Genomic DNA, 19234 nt, shown 5'->3' with positions numbered 1-19234 from the left:
GCAATCACTTCAGTCACATGGTGTTGTTTCTGCTTTTTGATTCAATGACTCCACAATTCACCAAAAGTTTCAAGATGGCCTCCTGAACATTCACACATGCACCATGACACTTTCTCCTTCTGTAAGACATGACACTTTCTCCTTCCGTAAACTTTCTTGTAAACAAAATGTTACCGATACACAGCAAATAAACAGAGTCGCCAATACAGTACTGCCAAAGCAAATCCATCAATGTTCTTCCCTGGTACACTCCTGCATACTTTCCTGAAATATACCTCTAGCTGTAATTATTAAAATTGCGAACAGTGCCTCGTTAGAGCTGTTTGCAGTATTCACATACATTTGTTTTTCTAGAGCATGGGTCTCAAACTTGTGGCCTGCAGGCCATCTGCAGCCCGCAAATCTCCCCATTGTGGCCCACAGGGCTCCAGCAGTTTTGGGGCCGGCTCTCCCTTGGCCCCCACCTGCGGCCCCAGACACTCCCCCGACAGGTGGTTTAAAATGGCCCGGGGCCCCGGCAGCACAGCAGAGCTGAGCGACATCTGCCTGCTCGCTCCAGTGGCTGCCAGCCCCTCCCTGCAGCCCCGGGGCAGGGCGGGGCTGTGCCTCCGCCCCAAGCGCCCCTGCAGTCAATGGGAATCTGCAGGGATGGTGCCTGGGGGCAGCCGCGTGTGGAGGCCCCCCGGCCCGCCCCGCCTTGGAGCCCCAGGTAAGCGCCCCACCACCCGACCGCCTCCCAGAGCCTGCACCCCCACCCCCTTCCTGCTCCCAAACTCCCTCCCAGAGCCTGCAGCCCCTCCCCACATACCCCCTCCCACCCCCAAACTCCCTCTCAGAGCCTGCACCCCCTTCCCACACACCCCAGCCCACAAAATCCCTCCCAGAGCCTGCACCCCTCTCCTCTCCTCCCTCCCAGAGCCTGCAACCCCACCCCCTCCTCCTGCATCCCTACCCCCTGCCCCAGCCCAGAGCCTGCACCCAGCACCCAAACTCCATCCCAAAGCTTGCACCCCCAGACCCTCTCCCCCACCCAAACACCCTCCCAAAGCCCAACCTCTCACCCCTTCTTCACCCAAACTCCCTCCCAGAGCCTGTACCCCAATCCCCTACTCCAGACCTCCTCCCACACCCAAACTCCCTCCCAGAGCCCAACCTCTCACCCCTTCTTCACCCAAACTCCCTCCCAGAGCCTGCACCCCAATCCCCTACTTCAGACCTCCTCCCCCACCCAAACTCCCTCCCAGAGCCTTAGGCAGGTGGGGGGTGGAGTTTTTGGGGGGGCAGAGTTTTGGGGGGTGGATTCTGGGTGGCATGGGTGACATTATTGACCCACTGGGAGGATATGAGGACTGGCACTGGCCCCTGGGTAAAATTTCCAGAAGCACCTGAGGGTACGTCTACACAGCCTGCCCAGGTTGAAAGACCTGGGTTTGTGGGGCTTGTGTTAGTGCTCTAAAACGAGCTGTGCGGACAGCACTTCAAAGATGTGGACTGGGCTAGAGCTCAGGCTCTGAAGCCCGCCCCCGCCCCCTCCCTAGGCTTCAGAGCCCGAGCTGAAGCCCGAATTGCAACGTCAAAGTGCTGCCTACAGAGCTCTTTCTAGAGCGCTAGCACAAGCCCGCAAATCCACGCCTGTCAATGCAGGCTCGGAGACTTGCTGTCATGGGCTGCCTGCCGCAGGCTGTGTAGATGTACCCCTAAGTGATTTAGGAACCCGAGACCCAATTTCACAAGTGACTTAGCTGCTTAGGAGCCTAACGCTCACCGAAAGACAATGGGATATAGGCTCCTTAGGTGCGTTTGAAAATTTTACCCTTTATTTTTTGTTCCCTACAATTTTTGAACAACCGTCCAGAGTCACCTACAAATCAGTGCTGAAATGCATTTCCTGTGATTCAAACTGGTTTGAAATGTCCCCATTCATCTTCTCCCTGTTTGCTATAGTGAAGCAAACACTCATCCTGCCCACCCCAAGCTTATCAGCTGCCGGACATTAATTTGAGTGCTATGGGAAGTTTCATTTCCTGTTTCTAGTGCCGCTTGTAACGAGGCTAGCAGCATTTGTAAGAAGAAAGTCATTTTTCTAATTCTTATTAATGCTTTGGAGAGCTCAAGGACAGGCCAGAATTTCCAGAGGGCTCAGAAGCTGCAATCAGGTCCCGATTTTCAAGAAAGCTCAGGTCCCGATTTAGGCAGCTAAATAAGTAGCCAGATTTTTCACAAGAACTTAGCACCCAGCAGCTTGCATTGGGAACATTTTTGTCAGACTCTTCCAGTTTGGGGATTAAAAAACAGAAAACATTTATAAAAAAAACACCACCACCAAAATGGTTTTGAAAAAAAACAAACTTTTTTTTTGGTTTCTGGTTTTTCGATGGGAAACTAACGTTTTCATGGGAAATTTTGATGAAAGAAATCATGTTTTTAAAAATTTCCTGTGGAAAATAACTTGCCTTTTCCTACCAGTTTGATTCTTTTGAAAGAGCTACCCCTAACTGTGGGTGTTGAACATTTTTGAAAGTCTGGTTCAGTTTCTGTCTCTCTGTAGCTATAGACTGGTATAGTTTCCTGTCCAAGAAATAGGCATATTAGTGGAAATACGTTACATTTTAAAATGAATTCATTCTAGTCAATGAATGAATTCTACAAACTGAGCTAGTGGATCTATGTAAATTAGGGAAATCCTAGCAGGGCCTACACATCATGCACCTGTATGCCTGGATATTAAGAGTGTGGAGATGAAGAACATCTTGTTGGGTATCAATTTGTTATGTGTGCTACTGTACCTTAAAGAGATGATGCGTTTAGGCACTGATCCTGCCCAGTGTAGGTGGGGAGCATTACACATGTAAGTGAAAGGTAAAATAGTGCTAAACAGGAAAGGAAGAGCAGGGGAACCCAGCCCTGTATTAATGAGAGCTGTGCTAAATGGCTACCAAATTATTCCTGCTGAGTAGCGAGTGCATGGCCTGTACCTCAGCCATTCATTGCATGAGGAGGATCAAAGGTACGCACAGATTTCCTCAGACATTCCTGCCACTCTCTGCCCACCCCCGGCCAATTTCATTACTCTGGGTAAGAGGACAGGTGTATGAGGGGGTGGGGCCGGAAGCTTATTCCCACTCAGTGTGGAGGCCATGTGCCCACATGTCACCTCCTCCACTCACACGACTGCTATAGGCCGATCACCTCACCCAGCCTCCCGTGACCTGCTCAAGTACTTGCGGGACCAGGACCTTAGTCAGTGAGCAGTGAGGAGAAGGACCCAGAGAGTTCCTAGCAGGCGCAGTAATCACTGCAGCAGGTGGGTGCACACATGCTCTGTTAGTAACATCACATCACTTCATTAGCATTAGGATCTAGACCCTAGAGGCTGCTGGCCTGTCACCTCAGGCCAGCAAGGAGTGACACCATGCCCAGGGTCTGGGTCAGGCCCCTTTCCCAGGATTTCAGCTGTACTTCTTCCACATCAAACTAGCACAGCGCATCAATCATCCCTTCCCCCAGCCTAGGGTCTTTTACAGAGGCGTCCGTCTGTCTATTCCAGTTTGTCTATTCTGCTCCACAGGCTGTCTGCCTGAGAGTCATGCCGTGCTCCAGGGCCTCCTGCAGGAGCCAGCCTGCTTCAGTAGCAGTCTCCCCTTGACCCGAAGGTGTGTGACAGGTCAAACCTGGGACCTTACTGTGACTGGCAGGAAATGCTCCCTTTCCTAGGACATGTGGCATGGACCGTCAGCTCCTGCTTTTCTAGGAGGAGCTCAATCCTGACTGACGATGTACCTTCAGAATCCCCAAGCATACAGAGTGAAGTATCTGTACTAAGAACCTACCTCCCACGGGCCCTCACAGGTCTTACGCAGTTACGGCAAGCTATCCCAGAGATTTCCAACCCACTGCTGAGTGACCTCTCATCAAGCTGCAGGGGTTAGTTTGGGGGTCAGATTATACATTTTGAGGGGCAGGGGTGATGCTTCGTATGGTGCCGTGTACAATAAAACTCTGATCCTGATTGGGACCTCAGAGTGGTTACTCTACCACAGTACAAATAGTACAGAGGAAGGAGAAAAAGTAGCCACAGACTTAAAACAGACACATATCCAGGAGATGTAAGTTCAAATCCCAGCAATCAGAAGAATGAAATAGCTACAGTTGGACTGCACACATGTTCAAGGCATATTCATGAATCCTACTAGGTACATTCTGAAATATCGCCAAAGATAAATCACCTCTTACATTTCCATATGTTGCCTTTTATCCTGAAGCATGTACTATAAATCTACACTGACATGCAAACTACATATGTGCGGGTCACTTCACCCATGACTGAAGCACTGCCATCTCCGACAGCAGTTTAACATCACCCAGCGACGATTTCAGAATCGAAGAACAGCGTGCGTGCAACTGACACTGCAGAGAGAATTTTAGGTAGGCAGAATGTTGTTCCTGGAGCTGAAATTTGGCCAGGACATGATGGTTAATGCCTCAGAAGGTGTCATGGGATTATTAAGGACCACAAGCGACCCTGACAGTGTGGCCCCAGCTCCATTTTGGAGCACTGGTCCTGCTCTGACACAGAGTGAGGAGTGCCAGCTAATGAATCACTGCCAGCACTTCCTGCAGCACCCTGGAGGTCTCCCATTCTCTAAAGTCCTGACCCAGGTTGATGCTGCTTAGCTTGCAAGATCCAAGAGGATCCCAGCACAAAGTACCCGAATAGCAGAGAGCTTGCTACAAGCCCAATTTACTTCATATGGCGCAGAATTCAGAGCTGTAGTAAATGCTGCTATCAGTGGATATAATTTATTACCTGCACAAGAAGTTCCAGCTTCCTGTCATCGAGGAGGTGCACTTGACATCGGCGGCCCTCCGTCATCTGCAAGAGAGAAGCAAACTGTGTTTCAGGGTGCTTCATTTACAGGCTTGGCAAACATCGAGAGCTGCCGCTAAAGCACTGCAGGCATGCTCCCTTGAAGCCCTGTCCCAGCAAAGGGTTTCATTCCTTGTTTTCCCTTCCCTGGCACCAGGAAAAGAAAAGGTTGCATGAGACAAAGAAATAACACCCTTCCAACTTTCACCGCACAGCGCGGCTTTGACTCAGCTACAGAGAGCGGATCGCTCCAGCGTTGAAAATGAGGCCAAGGTGCGGAGTGAACGACACTGCTAGTCCTGCACCGACTACGAGAAACAGCCCAGACGTTTCATACGTCTGTCCCCGTCTTCGGTGCTTTGCTTGGCCACTAGGCAGTGCCAGGGGAAACTTCTGTACAAGTTACAAGGAAGTGGTTGATGCATCATAGCAAAGATTCAACCACAGCTGAAATAGTTTAAAGGCTGGCAGGTCAAGTTCTTCCATGGTGTAACTCTACTGAATTCACTGGCGTTACATCACGGATAAATTTGGCCCTGGATCTTTCCCACCTGCGCTCGTCCACACTAGAAAGTTGCACCAGTTTACCTACACCGGTGTATAATTAAACTGGTACCACACCCCCAATGTGGACACAGCTATATTGATTTAAAGGTGCTTTATACAAGTACAGCTATTCCAGCTATTCACAGACATAATTATACCACTAAAATTTAAGTTTCAGAGTGGTAGCCGTATTAGTCTACCAGCAAAAACAACGAGGAGTCCTTGTGGCACCTTAGAGATGAACAAATGTATTTGGGCATAAGCTTTCGTGGGCTATAGCCCACTTCATCAGATGCATTGAGGGAAAAATACAGGAAGCAGGTATATATTTTACAGCACATGAAAAGAAGGAAGTTGCCTTACGAAGTGGGGGGTCAGTGCTAACGAGGCTAATTCAATTAAGGGGGAAGTGGCCTATTCTCAACAGTTGACAAGAAGGGGTGAATATCAAAGGAGGAAAATTACTATTGTAGTGCTAACGAGGCCAATGTAATCAAGGTGGATGTCGCCCATTTCCACCAGTTGACAAGAAGGTGTGCATATCAGCAGAGGGAAAATTTACTTTTTGTAGTGACCCATTTAAAATGTAAGTGTAGACCAGGCCTCTTCCAAACTCATGTAGACTGTGGTTGCATTGAAATGCATGAGAGTACTTCCATGGAGTCAGGGAAGTTTCTCCATGGCCAGCCGGGAGTTTTACAGAGTGCCCCTATGGACAAGCCACTATGACCAAAAGGGTGAGATCTCTATGCACTGTTAGGCATTCAGAATCCGATTCAGCAAAGCACTGAAATAAATGCATAACTTTAAACATGTGAACAGTCCTATTGGCTGTCAGGGGGATTTGTGCCTAAGTCATGTAGGGGCTTTTGAAACTTCCAGTCCTGTATTATACAGACACTCCCAGGGAGTAAGTAGTAGCTTCGTTACTCCCTTTAAAGTCAATGCAAGTCGTACAGGGAAAGCCCCATAGCAGCACTTTCAAAGTTGACTTTTTAAGGGTAATGCAGAATTAAGAATATTCTTATCTTAAGGCCAAGGCAGATTTCTGTGTATTGAGAGGATTCTATACACAATTCAATAACATTTCGTGCCCTGACAAGCTCTGTAGGTGTTGCCGAAACAGAATCCTCAAATATCTGCCAGAGTGAGCTATAATCTCCCCAGGATGCATTCTTCACAGTGCATCTGGGGTCTTATACCTGGAAAGCAGATACTTCCTCCAGGACTAGCTCAGCTCTACGTATGGGAGATAGCAGAGCTGACTCTAAGTTCAGAGGCCTTCTTTTAGAGAACCAGAGCAACCAGGATACTTGAGCCCAATGGGTTAAGCAAGGACAGCTTTGCCTTTAGATCTGAGTTATCAGGATTCAATGGGTTTAAAACCACACCCTACTCCAATTTCACAGAGCACTCTGTGACATTAAACTCCTAAAGGTGAGCTTTATAATCGGCAATATTAATCAAAGGCACCTTTTCTTTTCAGTTACCACCAACCCAGGAGATTTATCACCCCGGGCATGTACAAACATCACTCAAAACCCTGCAGGCTTTGTCTGTGTTGCTAGTTATACCAGAATATCTTTTGAATACCAACAATGCTAACTAATTCCGGTTTCTTAGGCACAATTGGAGCTCTGGCATCCAACCCAAAGACAATCCTTTGTAAAACAAGACTTCTCATAAATGTTAATTGGTCACCGCCATGGCTACAAACGGTCTTGCTACAAGATATTTCTCTGGTAAGTAATGGCATGCAAAATATTGCTCTACATTGGTTATGTTGCTTGGTGAGTGAGATGTGCACTATAAACCCTGTTGGTATTTAAATGGTTTTCAACTCAGCTGTAAAGATGTGCTCTAGGCTTGCCATCTAAGGCCTCAGAAAAGAAGGAAATGTGTGTGTCGCCACTTTTTCCCCATAGATCTCAGAGTGCCTTACGTAGTATTCCTGAGCAAGCAGGGACTCTCAGGTTTTACTAAAAGGCTTTCATTTAACTGTTCCATCAGCAACTTAATGGGGGAGACTGGATTCAATGTCGTACTTGGAGAACTTCAAAATAGTCTGTCTCCATGTCTCTCTCTAGCCTATTTCCTGTCCGACACCTGCAGGGTCCACAAGATGGTGCTATGCCACACCTAAAAAAGGTGGAGAAGCATGTATATCCCAGTTTTACCTGTTCAATTAATTGCGGCAGAAAACTGGTAAGGGACTTGCTCAGGGCCACATCTTGAAGCAGTGGCAGAGACAAAAATACAATCCAATGCCCCTGACTCTCAGTGCTGTGCATAATCCACTAGATCACAGCAGCACTTTTTAAAATAAGAACATAAACATAAGAGTGGCCATACTGGGTCAGACCAAAGGTCCATCAAGCCCAGTGTTCTGACAGTGGCTAATGCCAGGTGCCCCAAAGGGAATGAACAGACAGGTTATCATAAAGTGATCCATGCCCTGTTACCCAATCCCAGCTTCTGGCAAACAGAGGCTAGGGACACCATTCCTGCCCATCCTGGCTAATAGCCATTGATGGACCTATCTTCCATGAATCTATCTAGCTCCCTTTTGAACCCGGTTATAGTATTTGCCTTCATAAGAGGGTTTTTTGTTTTTTAAATGTGCAGATATTTTTGGTTTTGCACTATCATGGCTCAAAAAAGGCTCAGTTTTCAACTGGAATTTATAGCTTCCTGCTCCTTAATTTTGTAACCTCCTAGTTAAGTTTTGTTAGTAAAAGACTTCCCAATGCAAACAGATGGTATCCTGGAATTCAAAAATAAGTTACAGATATTGTGCATGACACAGAATCTCAATTAGTGTTGTGCGAAGTGTTGTGCATATTTTGATCACCTGCAGAGATGAGAAACTGTCGGAAAAGTTAATGTATCTTTGGTTTTTGCAATATTGCTTATCACCAGAGCATCTGAGTGGCTTTCATGTTAGACTGGCAATTGCAAACTACCTAGCAGACTTGAAGGGATATGTAATAGTTTACATATAGTATGATCACATAGTATATATATCAGGGTGGACTGATTTTAAATGAAGGCAATACAAATCACAACTTTAATCATGATTTAAATTACCTCATGAAAAGCCATGATTTAATGAATTGATTTTAATCAAGTTTTCCTTTTGCACTTCAGTTCTTTTCTAAAGAAAGGTGCATTCTCATTGGTTGATATCATCATTAAAACTTGTTGATTTACAACAAAATAGAGCATTTACACTAGATCTGGCACATAATTTTGCTACAAAGGAAATATACTATAACTATATACATTTATATAAGCAATTATGTAGCTTAATATTCTCAGATGCTTATTAAGTGTCCATTTTTAGTATGTTAGAAAATGATGAATGATATATTGCTTATTTACTAGATAATCAACTTTTTGCTCCTGCTTTGTGTCAAACTTACTGCATTAAGGTGGTAACTGGAATTTAATTGAACACACAAAACAGCATATACAATTTATTTTTATTAAAGAAAACAACCTAAAGTGTTTTGGCTATATAAACTTTTCTTATGAAAACATGTTTCACATAACAACTAAATGATTTATTAAAAAGAGGGATTAACTGTAGTCAGTGAATTACACTGATTATTTCAGGTCAGCCTGGGAAAATTTTCAAATACGCCTAAGTGAAAGTGGCTGGAGCTTAACTTCCTATTTGCCTAAATCTCTTGAAAATGACAGTGTCTCCTAAGTTACTTAGGCTGACCTACTGTGCACTATTTATAAAGCTTGACCTCAAAAGTTAGATGATTTCCCCCTTGATTCTTTCTTTATATACAAAAAGCAGATTTTAACTCAAAGTGTTTGATCAGGGCTCCTGGATTCAGCATCTTTATTTTTTATTGAAATGTTTTAATGGGATTGTAATAAGTTTAGGCCTTCACACATTTTGTATTAAATTCAGATTTTAAATATAAACCTGTTTAAAATTAAAAGAAAAAATATAATTTAAATAAAACTAAAAAAATCTGATTTAAATAAAAAATTTGATTTATTTTGATTTTGTCAAAAAAATTCTCAATTTTTATCCATCCTGATATACATGTGAAGAGCAGGGCGGGTTCCTTCACAGTTCATGCCCAAGTTTTATAGTATCAGTAGATTCCTATGCTTCATATTGTTTCTGAGATTGGAATCACAGTGTAATGAACTGGCTAATGGGCATGGGTACTCCTGCCCTCTACTGGGCAGAACCAGAACTTTTTAGCTGACTGTCATAGGCCTTTTACTGTGACCACAAATGGAGATTTTCCTTGAGCTTATAAGGAAAGGAGGATTTGGAGCAGGAGGAGGTGAGTTCTAGTCCTGCTGTTGTCTTCAAATTCAGTGTGTGATGTGCAGCACTGTGATAGCTGGGAAGTTGCTACATGCCCAGAGATTTCTAACAGACTTTTCCCTAAGATCAGGACCCCAGGCTAAGTGTATTATGTGTTTTTTCTTTCCTCTGAAGCAACAGGTACTAACCAGTGAAAAAGGCAGGACTACCAGACCAGTTATGAGCTAAGACATTATGGCAATGCCCATATTCCTGCTGGTTTCCAATTCCACAAGGGCACCTGCTCACACTGAAAGCTATTGTCCAGCAACAAAGTAAAACAAGCTCTATTAGTGTGTTGGAGTGAGAAGCAGGAGCGTTTCATGGCACTGAAAGAGAGAACTGATCCAGCACATTCTGGCTGCACTGAGGCTGCTGCGTCTGACCCTCCGCAAAGTTGCAATTCCACAGTGTCTGCTCCTCTGGGCCGGTGCCTCCATGGTCTCTCAGGAGATGAACCAAGGAGCAGCTTTGGATTGTCACATAACAAGAGAAGAGAAATCAATGCCAATTCTCAACAGATGGAACCAGGGAGCAGGAGGTCACTAACCATTAACAATTGCTCAGTGGCAGAGGAGTTTGATGGGGGAGCCTGCAAAGAGTGGCACAAGGTCTTTAAACTCCATCAATAAGATCTTGCTACTATGAGAGGGGCACAGGGGGAGCTCAAAGCAGAAAGGGAGGCTGGGGACTTACTTTCCCTTAGCTACTAAAAGCATTTGGAGTATTCTGGGGGGTGGGGGGGGAGAAGATTAAGAAAGGGAGGATTATGGGTAGAAGACAAGTATGCTTGATGGTGAAGGGAAACATGTTTGAGCATAAGAGATTGTTCATGAACAGGGATCCTAGAAATCCGTTTGCCATGGAAAAATACAGAATTTGCATTTTTAGTTTTTACATTTTGTGAAAAAATAAAAACATATACAGTAGAATCCCATATATCCGAGTTTCCGTTATCCAGCTCTCTGGATTAACTGAACCGAGGCTGACAGCCCAAGCCCTGGGCAGCAGGGCTTGGGCTTCAGCTGAATTGCAATTCTATTAATTTTATTTTATTATAATGATTGATGGCACCAATAGGCTTTGAACTTGCTTAAAAATTATAAATATATCAATAAAACGTTATGGTCAACTGATACCTATATATATTGTGGCTAGGATAACTAAAGTTCAGCATTTCATTTTAATCACAGAAAAACACAGATTCTTATGTTTTTTTATCAGAGAATTTTGGGGTTTTTTATAATGGAAAACTAGGATCCCTGTTCATGAATACTTCAAAGCTGGACTTTGTTCTGAGCTGGGCAGGAAATTATGCACCGGAGTGTCATTGTAATACTGTAGGATTTATTACTTTCACATTCAGTTCAAGAGTTGTACCTGCTGCTTGCCAGGGAGAGCATCTGTTTGGATTTCATTAATTTGTGGCAAGGCTTTAGGCTCAGATCCTCTGAGGTATTTAGGCTTCTAACTTCCAATGGATGTTGGGAGACTAAATACTTTGAGGATCTGAGCTTTTAGTGCCTATGTATTAGCAGGAGTGTTGTAAGCAAGATCTGAGAAATAATTCTTCCATTCTACTCAGCACTGATAAGACCTCAGCTGCAATACACTCCAATTAAAAAACTGTCCAATTCTGGGCACCACATTTCAGGAAAGATGTGGACAAATTGGAGAAAGACCAGAGGAGAGCAAAAAAATGACTGAAGGTCTAGAAAACATGACCTATGACGGAAAATTGAAAAAATTGGGTTTGTTTAGTCTGGAGAAGAGAAGACTGAGGGGGGGACATGATAACAGTCTTCAAGTACATAAAAGGTTGTTAGAAAAAGGAGGATAATAAATCATTCTCATTATTCACTGAGGACAGGATGAGAAGTAATGGGCTTAAATTGCAGCAAGTGAGATTTAGGTTGGGCATTAGGAAAATCTTCCTGTCAGGGTGGTTAAGCACTGGAACAAATTACCTAAGGAGGTTGTGGAATTTCCATCATTGGAGGTTTTTAAGAAAAGGTTAGACATACACCTGTCAGGGATGGTCTCTCTCTCTCTCTCTCTCTCCCCCTCTCCGTGTGTATGTGTGCGCGCGTGCGTGTGTGCGTATATATATAGGTATAAAAAATCTCTGAGGCAGTGTGGTCTAGTGGGTAAAGTACTAGACTGATACCTAGGTTCAATTCCTGGCTCTACTGCTGGCATGCGAGGTGACCACAGACAAGTTACCTCACCCCTGTGCCCCAGTTTTTCCATTTGTAAAATGCGGATAACTATACTGATCTCCTTTGCCAAGTGCTTGGAGATCTAGGGATGAAAAGTGCTACATGAGAACTACGTACACATTTGTTCATCCCAGAGTATTTCATCACAGCAGAAAGTAAATTCCTCTTAAAAGTTACTTGCTGACTCTCTTAGATCTTTGCCTTTTGCATTAAGGAAAGATTTTCTAGCTACCTTTGTTTGACATCAACATAAAGCTTTAAATCTCATTTGGCGACGGCTGCCCAAATATTTACATAGTGCGTTTCTGAGGAAAGTATTACGTAGAGAGGCTGGCAGTTGTTTTGCACTGTTATGTGAACTATTTTAGCAGCTCACCTCTTCTCCATTCATCTGGACTCTAACGCCCAACGCTGGCTCAGAGAGTCCTACAGACTGTCCCCAGCATACCCTGGAAACACACCAGAACACTCAGTTAAATTCTGGTCACAGGTCAGCCTGCCAGTAAATTACCATGAGTGTGCACTGCTCACAGAATGGTTGGATTCAACACAAATAATGTTCTTTAAAAAAAAGAAACAGTTGCAACGTGATTCCTTTTCAGCTCCTCTTCAAAAAAAAATAAAAAATCCTGTAGGTGAAAACTGCCACACTAAATAACTCAAAGGCACAAAATGCAAATGCTATCTACAGTGGCAGTTCTATAAATATCCCTGGCACATTTCATTAGCAGTTGACTGCAGAAATAAAGAGGGTACAGTGTATTCTTCCTTGACTCAAATAAAAAATTGTAATTGGAAGCAGAATATTTCCTAAATGCTTGCTGCATGTACAGGAGGTAATTACTGTACTGAATACACAAAACCTGTGTCACCGGAGCCTGTTGTTTGGACAGGAGGAAGGAGAGATTGATTCCTTGATTAAAGGGATACTATTGGCTTAAAAATCATGCTCCTGTCTGAAAACTTTTAACTGACTTGTGGTACAGGCACTCCTAAATTGCTTGATCTGGAAGAGATGAGAGAGAAAAAATATTTTGGTTTACTTTGTGCTTTTACCAGCACTTTGGCCCTCATTCAAGAAAGCACCTCTGTGACAAGATGGACGGGTGCTTCACAAGCCCCAGCGTACAAGGGGTTAACCCAGACCCCTGCTTGTTGGCTGACTGGCGTAAGGATACAAAAGTAGAAGGGAAGTGACTACCTTGGGGAACAGTGCGACCTTCCCCTCCCAGCTGGCTAAGAAGCCAGAAAAGTCCCAGGCCTTTGAGATCTATTGTTCTGAGTGACTTGTTTACTTTTGGAATCCTTTGTCTTGTGACTTATTAAAAGGAAGCCCCGAGAAAAAGGACTGAGAGTCATTCATCTTCCCCAGCCAGTAGGTTGGCCCACTGGCCCACAATCCCTATTAGGGAAAACACTTACGCATGTGTTTAAAGTGAGGCACGTGTTTACATGCTTTGAGAATCAGGGCCTTTGTGCACAGTCATTTTCACTGCTTTCCTTTGTACAGTCTGTTAGTCCGGCATTTGCCCCTGTTGTTTGTATGCGTCTTTTATGAAGCACCAGGGGAGAGAAGAAATGTTTTCAAAAAAGGAAAAAGTGATTGTAGAACTACAAAAATTGGCACAATTGGAAATACTTCTATCACTTAGGGCTTAACGGACTACAGTCCAAGATGACAGTGTCTCTGATGTTTGTAAACTGCTCTGAGATCCCCAGATAGAAAGCAATACAGAAATGCAACACAGAAAACAATACAGAAATGTTCTCACATTTGTTCTATTATTATAAAATACCTAGGATCTTTGGTAGAAGAGGCTAATGATGTTTAGGAACCAGTGACCTAAATAATATTTTAGCAGCAAGTCCTACGAAGTCCCGGTGCCATTTTGGAGTCAGAACACACTAAACCCAGGGGCACTCTGTGGATTAATCTTCTTTCATTCACAGCTATTCATGCTGTTCTTCTTTACCAAGAATGCTATTCAGCAGTCTGTGCTAGAAGAGGTTAATTGTAAGCCTGGTGGTTCTTCCCTAGGAAGGATGGTGATCTTTGTTCTCTAAGCCCTGTCCTCAAGCATTGGCCATCTACTAAAAGTCTTTCTGTAGTGGAACTGACTAGGATCTATGGCACCCCTTTAAAGCAATGGCAGCAACAGGCAGCATCCCTTTTAAAGTTAATGACAACCTTAATGGTGATAGTAGACGTAAAATTAGATATGAGCTCATAAAACACGACAGTGTTGAATGTTCCTCGTGTCCTCTAAAGCTGAATATAGGTAAATAGTTAGTTGGGAAGGTGCCAGCAGGTGGCACTGAAAAATACGTAGTATTGTACCTGGGTTTTGTAGGCTATCTGCAACTTATGTGCAATGCAGACGGCTTCCTTCGCGCTGCGTTTTACAGCAGTTCTTAATGGTAAGAAAAAAACCCACAGTGAGACTGTGGGTTTCATACACTGAGGCCATTACATCCCAGACCAGGGGAGTGACTTGACATTGGTGCAGTGCCAGTTACAGTCCTGGCCCTTTAAAATTCCTCCTCTCCTGCAGGAAGGGCATGGCGGTGGTGTGGCTATAAACAGGCCTTCAGCGTTATTCAATGGACTTCACCTGGCAGGGCAGGGCATCCTCGGCACAACAGACAGTATTTTAAAGGGCCGGGAATGCGGAATAGTGCAGACATTTCTGGGACTGTCATTGCCAAGAAGATAGCAACAAATAAGATGGAATTTAAGAGACCTATAACAAAAATGAGTAAGTGGGTGGTTAGGAGGCTTGACTTCTTGGGAGGAAAGATTAAAACACAAAATATATATGGCCTAAGGGGAATAACTTAACTATCTGCAGGATGGGAACAGCAACAAGGGGAGAAATTATTATGGGCTATCGGTGGAGTTAAATAGGAATAACGGGATGAAATTAAACAAAGAGCAAATTTAGATTGAATACCAGGAGTAACATGTTCCCTCGCCTGAGGGTGCGAGTGTCCTCTGTCCCCAGCACTTCCGCTCTATGCCTCTCCTTACGTTTTGAGCAATACTGCCCCAGGAGCTGCTGAGTTCACTATTTTACCTTGACAGCTGCCAAAAGAACTCTTGGCCTACAGCGGGATCCTTTTCTTCCTAATGCAGGGAGGGTACCATTCATGCCTATGTAACTCAGGGTATGTCTCCAGAGCAACTGCAAGGCGCGACTGGGCACCCCCAAGCTAGCTTTGACTGAGCTAGCTCATTGGCAATAGCACCGTAGCCGTGGCAGCACAAGTGGCAGGATGAGCTAGCTGCCCAAATACAATACTGCCTGGCACTGTGGGTACGGAGTCGGGAGGTTACTCCATGCTGCTGCGGCTATGCTGCTGTTTTTAGCAACTAGTTGGATCAAAGACACCCAGCGGCTCCCAAGGCACTTACACACTTTTGAAAATCTTCCCCAAGTGATTTTCTCCACAGGTTGTTTCTTCCACAAACACCAAGGGATGTAAAGGCCCAGATTCAACAAAGCATGTGCTTACACCCTTTTGTTTAAGATAGGCCTTGCTGAATCAGGTCCAAGTGAACATTCTCCGTCTGTCTCCTTATACCCTTATGTCCGTTTACAGTACAAAGCCGAGATTCTCAAATGTGAAGACCTAGCACGCCACATCTAAAACTGAAACTACTTAGTATTTGACCTTGTAGTTAGAATGGATTCTTAGTCTGACCCTGTACTTTAAGCCAATCAGCGTACTACCCAACAGACTTCTGAATCGGCTCATCAGTGGTATATGTTTGAGAAACGCTGGCCTCAAGGGCCTACTTTCAACAGTATCCTGAGATAAGGAATTTCTTTCCTGGACATGCCGGTTTCCTCACCAGAATGATTGCTGTGTTGTTTTATGTCACTGATCGCTTTCCTCTCTGAAAATAATATGTGTCTATATTCTTTTGAAAAACAAAGGAAACCTGGACATTCCACTCCCCTTTCTTCCTTTCACGAATCTGACATTGTTTCAAAGCATCAGGGTATTTTCAATATTTATGTTTTGCCGTTTCAATTATTTCACCCACCCACCCTTCAAACAGACCCTGCCTAGGAAAACAGGTTGTGTGGGCTAACGCATTTTAACAACACCCATTTCCAAACACTAGTATAGCGAGAGTTTAACCCCTTTAAGGCATGTTAGTCAGCCTAGGTTCCAGGGCTAGGGTGGACCATGAACATCTAGCATGTTTTTCATCATGACCTATTTTCTTAGTCTGAGACACGGCCAAAGATTCATTGGTCACAGGGTCAGACCTCTCAAATGCTGCTCAGTTTGCAAAATACTCTGCATTTGGGTGCGGACCCTGAAAATGCTTCTTCCTTCCCACGTGCATGGCTCCTTACCATATAGGCTTCCATTCAGCAAGGCAGTTAAGCACATGCTCAACTTTAAGCACCTGCTCAAGTCCATCTTGCAAAGTTAAGCATGTGCTTAAGTGCTTATCTGGATCCGGGCTGTGCTGCCCATCCAGCCTTTCCTTATGGTTGGATCTGGGAAGTGTTTGTTGCTCCTGTCTGACGTCTGTACTTTTAATGTAATTGTTACAAACACCTCAAGATGGTAAGAGCTATAGAAATGGAATAAATAATAAATAAATGAATGATCTATCCTGTCAGGACACCTGCTCCACCCTCTGCCAGCTCAGGATTGTTCCCAGCATTACATTTTCCTCATGCTTTGTCCAGACTAGGTTAAAATGAGTCAAGTGATGGGGCTTCCATCACTTCCCTTGGGAGACTATTGCACAGGCTAATAGATCTAATAGATCAGTTTCTGCCTAGAGCTGACTGCAACTGCTGCTAATAGAGGGAACCCTGAAGTCACTCAGAAATGTTCTGCTCAGCTGCTTGTGACTCCTGACTGCGAAGTTGACATGCTGTGCGTACCGAACGCCGGGAAGTGGCTTTAGGTGTCTTGGAAGACACTTGATCAATGTGCCAGCTTAACACGGAAATGTAAAGAGCAAATGCTACCAATGCTCTGCTTTCTGCGAGCATTGCAAAAGGGGGGGGGAAGCATCTACTAGCCAATGGAAATGACATGAATGGACTTGACAATGATATACTGTCCTTACTGCATATGTATGGGCTTCATGATGAATTATTATTTGTATGACAGTAGCGCCCAGAGACTGTAATGAGGGAGTGAGGTGCCATTGTGCTAGGCACCGGACAAACATGTAGTAAAAGAGACCTGAAGAGCTTACAATTTATGTTAATGACAAGACACAACAGGTGGATGAAAGAAACACACACTTACGTATATTGTAAGCTTCTTTGTGTCCTGTGTTTGTACAGCACCTAGCAATGGGGTTCCTAGACACTTCAGCAGTACAAGTAAATAGGAAGAAGAAAGAGGTGAGGGGTTGGTTGGGAGGGAGGATGAAGAGTCTGAGAAAGGAGTATGTTTTTGCATAGATTTGCAGAGCATCCAACATTAGGGTGGTTGGCTGATGGGAGTTTCGAGCATATCTCTCGGTGTTTTGATACCTGGGGCCAGACATCACTTCCCCTCCCACACTCCCATATTAGTCCCAATTTTTAGTGTGGAAATCCCCACTGACCAAGAGACAGTGTGGTCTAGGGAACAGGACTGGGAGTCAGAGTTCTAACCTCTGTTTCACAACTGATCTGCTGCATGATCTTGGACGTTATGATTAGTTGGTTATCTGTATTACCATAGAAGCCCTAGTTATGGACCAGGACCTCACTGTGCTGGGGGCTGTACAAACAGAACACGCAGTGCCTGCCCCAAAGAGCTACAGTTTAAGTATAAGACAAGAGACAACAGCTGGATACAGACAGATGGGGAAGCGCAAGGAGTCACCATGATAGGCAGTAGTCTCACAACACCAGTTGTCAAGTCACTTCATTTCTTTATGGCCTTTACTACCCTTTTTCTGACTTGTCTACTTACATTGTAAGCTCTGTGTGTTTGTACAGTGCTTGGGACAGCGGGCCCTGATCTTGCTTAGGACATCTAGACACTAATGTAATATAATTAATAATAAATTATTTCCCCCCAAGGTGTTTGAGTAGCTGTTGACTCTTCTACGGCTGACTTTTAATTCTTTTTAACAAATCATCAAAAAAAAAAAATCAAACCTTTTGATGTCACCAGCCTTTTACCTCATCATGTTTTCCACAAATGTCTCCTGGTCTAATTCCTTTGTGGATGTGGACTGGGTGGTAATTTTTACAAGAAAACAAACCAGCCTATGAGAAAACATTTGCAGAAAGTTTGGCTTAACTATATAGGAGAACAGGACAATTTCTTTGTGGTTGAAACTAATGTGATCTGCTGGAAAAAAAAAATCAAATGTGGGTTCCTAGGAGACTGACCAAACTGACCTAGATGCTGGAAGCAACAGAATGTGTGAAATATTCTTGAAGGGCAAATCAGGACTTAATTCTTAAAATACCCATTTTAGTGCCATCTGTTGTGTTTATTGTACTGCTTCACATTCACACATTTAGGTGGTGTAGTTGCTTTTATTAGCTGAGTAGGCTGTTTGGGGTTATGCACAACACAGACTTTCAGTAACTGTACCATATATTTAATTCACAGGGCCAGATCTTCAGCTGGCATAAGTGGATGCTGCTTCATGGAAGTCAATGGATCGACACCAGATGATGGTATGCACCATAGCCCTGAAGCTGTGTATCAAACTGTATTACAAGGAGGATGGGGAAGCACACAGAGTGTATTGGGCTTAAGGAGGGGGGACTTACTGCCAAAGTCCTGCATGCTTTATTAGAGGGAGGGCCAACCTGCAAACTTAGGCTACAGACTGGAATTTCTACCTGGAAGGATATTGGAACAAATGATTAAACAATCAATTTGTAAGCACCTGGAGGATAACAGGATTATAAGGAAAAACCAGCATAGATTTGTCAAGAATAAATCATGCCAAACCAAACTGATTTCCTTCTTACCCAGGGTTACTGGCCTAGTGGATAGTGGGGAAACAGTAGACGTGATCTATCTCGATTTTAGTAAGGTTTTTGTCACAGCCCCACTTGACATTCTCATAAGCAAACTAGGGAGCTGTGGTCTAGATTAAATTACTATAAGGTGCGTGCACAACTGGTTGAAAGAACATCCTCAAAGAGTAGTTAGCAGTCATGGTTCACTGTCAAACTGGGAGAGTCTATCTAGTAGGGTCATGCAGGGATCAATCCTGGGTCCAGTACTATTCAATATTTTCATTAATGACTTGGATAATGGAATGAAGAGTATGCT

At 44.1% G+C, this 19234-nt stretch overlaps 1 protein-coding gene across 13 annotated transcripts in view; it reads right to left on the bottom strand.

Annotated features, from left to right (window-relative positions):
- The window catches only part of FRMD4A (FERM domain containing 4A), a 552335-nt gene that overhangs the window by 184523 nt on the left and 348578 nt on the right, over window positions 1-19234 (bottom strand). For 12 of the 13 annotated variants that reach the window (XM_074942603.1, XM_074942600.1, XM_074942608.1 and 9 more), the window contains one exon: window positions 4808-4873. In XM_074942603.1, coding sequence (XP_074798704.1) covers window positions 4808-4873 — 66 coding nt within the window. Of the gene's footprint in view, window positions 1-4807; window positions 4874-12344; window positions 12362-19234 lie in introns of those variants that run through there. The other variant, XM_074942605.1, reaches the window with a different exon arrangement.

The sequence above is a fragment of the Natator depressus genome, chromosome 1 (assembly GCF_965152275.1).
Source record: "Natator depressus isolate rNatDep1 chromosome 1, rNatDep2.hap1, whole genome shotgun sequence".
Taxonomy (NCBI): Eukaryota; Metazoa; Chordata; order Testudines; family Cheloniidae; genus Natator; species Natator depressus.
The sequence above is the reverse complement of the archived record's forward strand: the minus strand, read 5'-3'. Positions and strand labels throughout refer to the sequence as shown.